Here is a 9471-nt window from a genome sequence, read left to right on the forward strand (position 1 = left end):
TATATATATATATATATATATATATGTATATATTGCATATATATATATGTATATGAATATGTGGGTACAGGATGTCACAAACTGTAAGCAACATGAAATACAAAAACAAGAGAGTTAAATACACAAACAACAAGAGAAAAGAAATTGAAAACGGGACAAGTAACACAAAGAATGACCCTTCATCAGTTGTTGGCTGTCTATCTACACTTCGTTTCGAGCATTCAACGACAATATGAGACTTCGAAGACAGTTGCTCCAATAACTTTCAAAATAAATTTTGGATTTTATGGACAGTCAAAGTTGGGAACAAAAACAGGACAGTGTATTTAATTTAACACCACGCATCCATTTCCAAGTAATTCATCGTATTATCTTGCAGCTTAAAGATTTCCATGATGAGATGGAAATCCACTCAACACCACCTCTGGTTCTTATACAAGACCTCTCATTTCAAATTGCTCTATTTAAGCTAAGATCTTATCGTAATTTTATGCAAAATCTTTCTTTTTTTTTTAACTCTAAGCTTTGTTTCAAATAAGTTAATAATGCAAAAATTTGTTATCTATTTCTAATAAATCCCTTCAAATTCAGAGCTTATTTTTTTCAAAATTAATTGAAATGAAGGCAGTGCTATGGCCACAAAAGAGTTAGAGTAATTGTAGAATTCCTTTCTCATCAATATTTTAATTACAATCCTTGAGTTAAAGCTATTCAAGATACATCGAAGCTCCAACGTCTCGCACCTGACTTGGTAAAAACCCACAAAATTATTAATCATCGTGCCAACAACCACCTTGAACACCTTTTTGAGCTCCAGGTGTCTAACACACGTGGGCATGCCTACAAAGTCAGAGAACAGCACAGCTCCGATGACTTTCGGAAACATTTTTTCACACTCAGAGATAACATTGCTACATTTGGAATGTCTCTGAGCAAAAGCCTTCTGGATCAAGGTTAGCCTGGGGTTACATAACAACAAATAAGTATATAAGTAAATAAATAAATATTTAATAAAATATATAGAATCTATGATTTACCTGAAGACAATGTTAGATGCAGCTTGAATATTTTTACCACCATATTCTGTTACAATCCAGTTAGGTCTGGGTACAACTTTCCACTGAGCATAACAAGATTCAGAATACTGGGTGAAATTCCACTTGGTTGGGTAAAACATATCTGTGATGCCATCTGTGCAGCTTGGCATTACCATTTCTGTACAAGACTGACAATAAAACAAATAATCAAGAGTTTCTTATGTAAACACAAAGAACGATTTTTGAAAGGGACACAGTTAATCCTAGTCTATTTCTTATTTCTTTATTGCCCACAAGGGGGTTAAACATAGAGGAGACAAACAAGGACAGACAAAGGGATTAAGTCGATTACATCTACTCCAGTGCGTAATTGGTACTTAATTTATCGACCCCGAAAGGATGAAAGGCAAAGTCGACTTTGGCGGAATTTGAACTCAAAATGTAATGGCAAACGAAATACCGCTAAGCATTTCACCCGGAGTGCTAACATTTCTGCCAGCTCGCTGCCTCCTAGTCTATTTCTGGAGTTTTATTTACTGGCTCATCATTCCTTCCTGCATCCACCATCACTTAAGGAGAATCTGACCACCATTTTATGTCTTTTACTTGCTGAGTTTGAAGGAAGGGGCAGTGCCAATGAAGGTCCCCTGCAACCATTGAGCTTTGCAGGTCAACACCTGAAGGAAAGACATGAGCAGGACATAAATAAACCAACACAAGTTGCCAGGTGGTGGGGGGAGACAAACACAAACACAAAGATGCACATACACCCACACATACCTGCACACAAACACAAAAATGCAAGCAGACATGCACACACATACGGATAAATTAGAGTTACTCACCTGATAGCTCCATCCTAAACTTCCCATGTCCGAACTAGATGTCTGGGTTAAATTGAAACATGGAGTATTACCTGTTGTGTTGTAATAGACTTGCAGAGATTTAGCCAGAGCAGAAATGAGGTGTTTACCATCAAGACTAGGATCATTCAATGGTGTACAGGTTTTCTGAGGAGTAAACATTGACAGGTTTCATTTATGAAAGAAAATATGAGAAGAGATTGGGGGCACAGAGAGAGAGAGTAGAGTGAGAGACAATGTGTTAAGTTACTAAGTTGTTGGATCATCACTGATGTCATCTTCATGAAAGAATTACAAAAATAATAAAACTGGAGTGAAATTTCTTCATTAACATCACCACTACTACCCACCATTCTGCATTTTCTCTAATCCGACAGGTTGATTTGAACACAGCACTGAGCTTATATAAAGCAAGTTAGTAATACACTGTTATTGGTTACACTGGTGAACTGTACCATTTCATGGTACCGATCTACAGACAGATAGTCTGAGTCAATAAGAGGAATTAAGTGTAAGGTCCATAGATAAAACATGAATTAGCAAGAAAGCCTCCTGTGGTATTTTGGCCCTGCTAGATATAGCAGTCAAATCTCCCTCAAAATCATACCCAACTGTCTTACAAATGTAGGAAATTTGAGATAATGTAGTCCTAGATACATGTAAAAATATTGGATATGTCATGGCTGGAATCACTTTGATCATAGATCTGGTCAGTAATGGTTGTCCTTAGGCTAAACAATGACAATAGTGATGTTACTGACACATTTCTATGTTACCACCTGTATGTTTGTTTGTTCATGAGACAGTCAAATTTGAACCCAGCATCTCTTCACTTACTTTCACTGGCCAGGCAGGTAGAGGTTCTAGAAAATTGGTTGAGTAAGGATAATCCATCATTGCTAAATCAAACCATGTGTCACTCAACCATTCCTTGAGGTCATCAACTGTAGAGTTTTCTAGGCTTGAACATAACTTTAATTCTTCAGAGAGAAACTTCAGACCTTCACCTGTAAAAATAATTATTGACTTTTAGTAAATATCTCATGATCTTATACTTCAGATGTGTCAATGACACAAGCTTACATCCCCAGACTTACAGGTGGATGTCATCAATAGCCAAGTCTATCCTGAAACCAATTGCCACCAGAGTTAATTTATGTCAATACATTTTTCATCTGTGCTCATGTTATCAACAGCCAAGTCTACCCTACAATCAATTATCACACTATATCCTTTTCTCAAGAAATCAATTGGCCCCTAATGCTGCCTGACTGGTCCTGTGCCGGTGGCATGTAAAAAGCACCATTCAAGCGTGGTCGTTGCCAGTGTTGCCTGACTGGCCCCGTGCCACCGGCATGTAAAAAGCACCATTCAAGCATGGTCGATGCCAGTACCGCCTGACTGGCCCTCATGCTGGTGGCACGTAAAAAGCACCCACTACACTCACAGAGTGGTTGGCGTTAAGAAGGGCATCCAGCTGTAGAAACTTTGCCAGATCAGATTGGATTCCTAGTGCAGCCTTCTGGCTTGCCAGCCCACACTCAAACCATCCAACCCATGTCAGCATGGAAAGTGGACGTTAAACGATGATGATGATGATGATGATGATATGTGATATGTCCCATTATGACAACATATTTCATCGTCTCTATGGGACTGGTCTGAACAGCATATCTTCCCTGACTGACAATACTGTGTCAGTCCACTATTTATTGGTAGTGGACCAGCCCACTTCTCACCTGGGGGTGTCCACCACAACACCTCTCCCCTTTGAGATTTTTTTTTTCAAAAATTACACAGCATTATTATATATATATTTTTCATTTCTATGATTTTTTCCTTCCATTACAATTTATTTGGCAGAAACTGGATTGGTTACCTGCAAACTTTCATTATCTCTCAAAGTGCCTGCACCAGAACAATTCCCCAATGAAGCCCTTTCCATAGAAGGGCCTTTTTCCTGTAACAGCTGGCTCAGATTCTCTACTTTCAGAATTTTCTACAACGTATTCTTCCCTAGTCACTTCCATTGACATTTCATCTGGAGTTCCCTCAAGGTGGACTTGTTTAGTATCCTCACTCATGAAATGGCTTGTGTTTTCTTTGTCCATTTTAACTTTCTTAGCAGCTAATTCGTTTTCAATTTCAACAGATGATATTTTCTTATGTTTGAAATCTTCTGGTGACTTGCTTTAAATGTATTGTTAATTCATTTTCATTTTTTTTTCTTCTCACCAGAATTATTTTTTGTTCTACACAGAATTTTTTCTTTTTCCAAAATGCCGCAGGTAGTACCTAAATCCTTCGAATGGACTTATTATTATTATTATCTTTTGTTCCACACAGAACCATAGTTTTTTTATTTTCAAAATACTGCAGGTAGTACCAAGTCTACACTATTACTGGTAGCGCTATTAACATAGAGTAACCTGACTTAAATCCTTCACACAGACTTATTATTTTTTCTTGCCAACCCAATATATGTGCGTGTGAAGGTGCATGGCTCAGTGGTTAGAGTGTCAGGCTCACAATTATGAGGTAGTGAGTTCGATTCCTGGACTGGGCTGTATGCTGTGTTCTTTCTCTTTGAACTTCTCTTTCAAATGAAGAACTATGCTCAAAATGTTAACAACTCTTTCCTTTCACTGAGCATCAAATTAATATATTTCTTGTGCACAACCTCATGTTCATTTTTTTCTTTCTCTGTTTTTTGTTTGTTCTTTAATTTGACTATATATATATATATATATATATATATAGTTTCAGCTCAAAGCTGTGGCCATGCTGGGGCACCAATATTTTATATATATATTTTCCAGTCAGTTCTTGTTCACAGTTACTGCCCTCCAGGAAGAGTTGGGGGACAACATCTCACTCACATTTTCCATTTTAAGCATGGCTTCTATGTTCTATTACTCATGATATTCCAATTACCAACCAGTTTTCAAAGTATACTAGATATCTTTTATAGCACCAACAGAAGAAAGATTATCTTGTCCCAGAGAAGTCTCAAGAGTTCTCAACATCCTATATTTGTCTAGCTTATAAAAAAAAAGGGTTTCTAATTCCAAATAGTCTGGTGTTATGTGTAGTTCCAAGAATAAAACACTTGATGACAATCTGAGATGAAACAGACTGCAATATAGATGCCAATATTCCTTCAAATATTCATTACTAAGGGTGAGGTTAATTGTCTAAAAAATCATAATCTTATCAATTATGATCTATCATCATCATCATTTAACGTCCGTCGTCCATGCTGGTATGGGTTGGACAGTTTGACCAGGGCTGTCAAGCTGGAAGGCTGCAACTCCAGTCTGATTTGGCATGGTTTCTAAGGCTGGATGTCATTTTTAATGCCAACCACTCTGTGAGTGTAATGGGTGCTTTTTACATGCCACCAGCATGGGTGCCATTTGCATGCCACCAGTATCTGCCATGACTTTGATTTTACTTGGTTTGATGGGTCTTCTTCTCAAGCATGGCATAATGCCAAAGGTCTTAGTCATTCATTATTGCCTCCATGAGGCCCAACACTTAAAAGGTGCTTTTCACATGCCACCAGCACCAGCCACCTTGCTTCCGTGAGGCCCAATGCTTGAAAGGTGCTTTTTACGTGCCAGTTACGTGACATCAACATCGGCCATGACTATGATTTCACTTGGCTTGATGGGTCTTCTCAAGCACAGCATATCGCCAAAGGTCTCTGTGAGGCCCAAACTTCGAAGGGCATGCTTCACTTCATCCCATGTCTTCTTGTGTCTACCTCTACCACAGGTTCCTTCTACAATTAGAGATTAGCAATTCTTCACACAGCTATCCCCATCCATATGCACCACATAACCATACCAATGCAGTTGTCTCTCTGACACACCACATCTGATGCTTCTTATGCCCAACTTTTCTCTAAGATGCTTACACTCTGTTGTACATGTACACTGATATTGCACATCCAGTGAAGCATACTAGCTTCATTTCTTTCAAGCCTATGCATGTCCTCAGCTGTCACCGCCAATGTTTCACTGCCTTGTAGCACAGCTGTTCACACACAGGCATCATACAATTTACCTTTCACTCTGAGGGAAAGGCCCTTTGTTGACAGCAGAGGTAGGAGCCCTCTGAACTTTGCCCAGCCTATTCTTATTCCCAGAGCATCCACTGCCACTACTAACCTGGTCACCTAGATAATGGAAGCTATCTACTACCTCTAGCTTACCCCACTGGCAGTTGATGAAGTCTATTTTCTGTACATTTTTGGTGTTTATTGTACCTGTGTGCCTTCCACACACAAAAACTATTTTTCTGTTAACCTTCTTCTGATATTGCTGTACTTCTTATGTATCCATAGCTTACACCGGGTATATCTTATGGAGTTTCTACCTATGCCTTTTCTGAAGTTGAGCAGGGCCATCTACCTGAAGGGATTTGTGATTTGTTTGCCTTCCTACTTACTAAGACTTTGATTTTTGCTAGGTTAACTCTAAGACCCTTCGATTCTAGACCTTGCTTCTATACCTGAAACTTCTTCTCAACATTTGAAAAAATATCATTTGAAAATAAAATATAAAAATCTTCACTTACTGTATTTTCCAAGATCATCAATTACTTTCCAACTTTTCCGGATGCTTCCTGGACAATGTTCACCACTATGTTTAAATGTGTTTGTTATGACAGTAAATAAACCATTGCATTTAGATATCCCAGGAAATCCCCAAATTGGAGCAGAAGCTGCAATTGACCTGTGGGTAAAGCCAACATAACAAAAACAACAGTAATGTAATGTAGTAATAGCTAAATTAGTGTTGACAGAGTTAATAATAAAGTACTAAATAGCTAATGAGAAATAATTATGTGGTGGCATAGATAGACAGATAAATTAATTAGTTTTAACATTTAGTACTTAAAATCCACAATAGGAAGAGAGAAAGGACAAGTTAGTGCTATGGCTGTGCGGTTACAAAGTTTGTATGTGATCCTCTGCATAGTATGCTGGACAAGTGTCTACTGCTCCATTGCTATGTGAGTAGAATTGGTAAGTGGAAACTGAGATGAAACCTATCATGTCTGCCTGCGTGCGTGCATAGATAGCATTGTCACCATTATCATCATTTCAGATCTGTTTTTTATGTTGCTATGGGTTTCATGGATTGTCAAGGCTGGGATCAGCATGTACTTGAGGGTACTGCTCATCTAGATGGGTCAAGGGGCCTTATTTCATTCACGTGTAATTTTTGGCTAGGTTTCAACAGCTGCATGTCCTTCCTAACACCAACCACTTTACAGAGTGTACTGGGTGCTGTTTTTTGTGGCCCAGCACTAGAAAGATGTCATGGCCTCAACAAGATTAACAGATCTTCACAACCTTGTACCTTACAATGTGTACTGGGTGCATTTTTCATGACATCAGCACTAGGGAAGTAGCCATGTACCCAGCATAACAAAAGGGACTTCACAACTCCACATCTCTGTTAATTCACCAGCTTCTTTACTCTTTATATCTTGAGAAGTATGAATGGTAGTAATGAGAGTGATGCATTGTAAGGTGTGGAGTGATAAAAATAATCAGTATTCTGAGATATGTATTTTCAAGGCAATGCAGTGCAAGCAGAGGACGACGGAGGTTTGCATGCTATATTGCATCATGAGAAAAGTCATTTCCATCAGGTAAATTAAAATTCAACATTGAAGTATCGGTTTTGTATCTGAGTTGCAAGATTCTTTATGTGAATTCATGTGTTGAAACAGATTTTGTTGTGTCTGGGGAGAGTCATACTGCCTTAATATTTAACACACTCACCAGTTCCATTTCTAGTCATTTATTATTTATATTTTCTCCTTTCCAAAATTTTCATTACTTTTGCAACCTTGTCAATGGATGTTGACTCTCTCTCTTAACATTTAAGATTTGACTCATAAAGAATGTATGTCGACTCCCTCATCCCAGTGACAATCTAAAGATCTTGATTGTTACTGGGATGAGGAAATGAATTCAATATGAGCCGAATCTTAAATGTTAAATTTCAGTTTTAAATCTTAATTCACTTGATGGAAATGACTTTTGTCATGACGTAATTGATTTGTTCATCAATAAAAAAACACCTCTGAAACAGATGTAGTGAATCTCAACCAATTTGTGTTCTTATATATATAAGCAAAACACTTCATTTCATGTTGCTCTACGATCATTTCATCATCTGACATGTGGCACATTGTACACCTGTACAGGTAATGTCAATTTGTTGGAGGGGGTGAGCTTATGTGAACCCAAACATTTGATCACTATAAACAAATCATCTGCGTGGTTGAATTCAGCAAGAAATTGCAGGGCCCTCGAACATTGTCTAATGATGGGAGAGTCCATGGTAAATATATGTACATAAATTCATATATATTTATACACACACACACATAAATGTATGCATGTATATGCGTGTAAATATGTATCTACTTTTGTCTCAACACCACATGGTGGTTATAAATGTACATCACCATCACACTTATGGTATTGTTGGTTTCCAGTGTTCTGTGGAAAACTGAAGACAATGATGTGTATAACATTTATAGTATATACACAAACATAGAACCTTGTAAAGTGTAATAGTTTGTCTCAGAGAAACTACTCTTCAAACACTTTGAAACACAGACCACGAAATTCAGAATGTTTGCCTCTTTTGACCTACAGCACTGCACACATTTTTTTTTGTCATTCAAGCAACCACCTCACATGAGGTAAATATAGTCCAAAGTACATTATTGCTAAAAACAGGACGATTTTGGTTTGAATGTCCCTGATAAAAAAACTACTTTCATTGGTATTGAACTTGGACTCAATAACAAAAACAATGGTGAAGACATCAATAATTATGATGAACAAAAAGGAGAAAATGAAGCAGAAGAACAACAACAACAACTACAACAACAAAGGGTCAAAATAAAGAGTGGCATTGAAATAAGTCAGTGTTTTCTTTTTACCCAACAATCACCCCAGCATATTTCATTCGAAACCAAGCAGACAACATCCCACCATAGGAACCACCAAATGCCACAACAGAACTGTTTTGGGCACCTTTTATGGTGGATTTCATGTGTTGAATCAATTTGGCATAGTCTTCAAGTGCTTGTTCTGATGTTAAGTATGACAGTTTTACAGGATTCTACAAAAAGAAAATAACAAATTATCATTACTATTGTTGTCGTCACCACCACCACCACCACCACCACCACCACCATCATCAAATGTGGACATGGCTGTAAAATTTGTTTCTCAGCTCTGTGGTTCCAGGTTTTATCCTACTATGAGACACTTAGGGCATATGTTTTCTACTTAAGCTTTCAGTTGGCAGACACTGTACAGAAGCTTGTAATATAAATATATATATATAGACTTCTTTCAGGTGCAGAAACCATACCTCAAATGACAGCCAACCCTCCAATGGATGTCCTCCTTGTTTATCACATAAAAACACTCAAAGATACCACAATCATTGTCGGAATAATGAATGTTAAGTCAAAAGAAATTGCAAGAGTAAGTTCAGGTGTGTGATATATATATATATATATATATATATATA

At 37.6% G+C, this 9471-nt stretch overlaps 1 protein-coding gene across 2 annotated transcripts in view; it reads right to left on the reverse strand.

Annotated features, from left to right (window-relative positions):
- Positions 1–9471, reverse strand: part of LOC106875422 (lysosomal Pro-X carboxypeptidase) — a 21568-nt gene that overhangs the window by 658 nt on the left and 11439 nt on the right. For both annotated transcript variants that reach the window (XM_014923558.2, XM_014923557.1), the window contains 5 exons: positions 8873–9054; positions 6482–6639; positions 2738–2907; positions 1883–2047; positions 1038–1225 (listed from right to left, as the gene is read on the reverse strand). In XM_014923558.2, the coding sequence (XP_014779044.1) occupies positions 1038–1225; positions 1883–2047; positions 2738–2907; positions 6482–6639; positions 8873–9054 (863 nt within the window). The remainder of the gene's footprint in view (positions 1–1037; positions 1226–1882; positions 2048–2737; positions 2908–6481; positions 6640–8872; positions 9055–9471) is intronic.

The sequence above is a fragment of the Octopus bimaculoides genome, chromosome 19 (assembly GCF_001194135.2).
Source record: "Octopus bimaculoides isolate UCB-OBI-ISO-001 chromosome 19, ASM119413v2, whole genome shotgun sequence".
In the NCBI taxonomy this organism is placed as follows: Eukaryota; Metazoa; Mollusca; class Cephalopoda; order Octopoda; family Octopodidae; genus Octopus; species Octopus bimaculoides.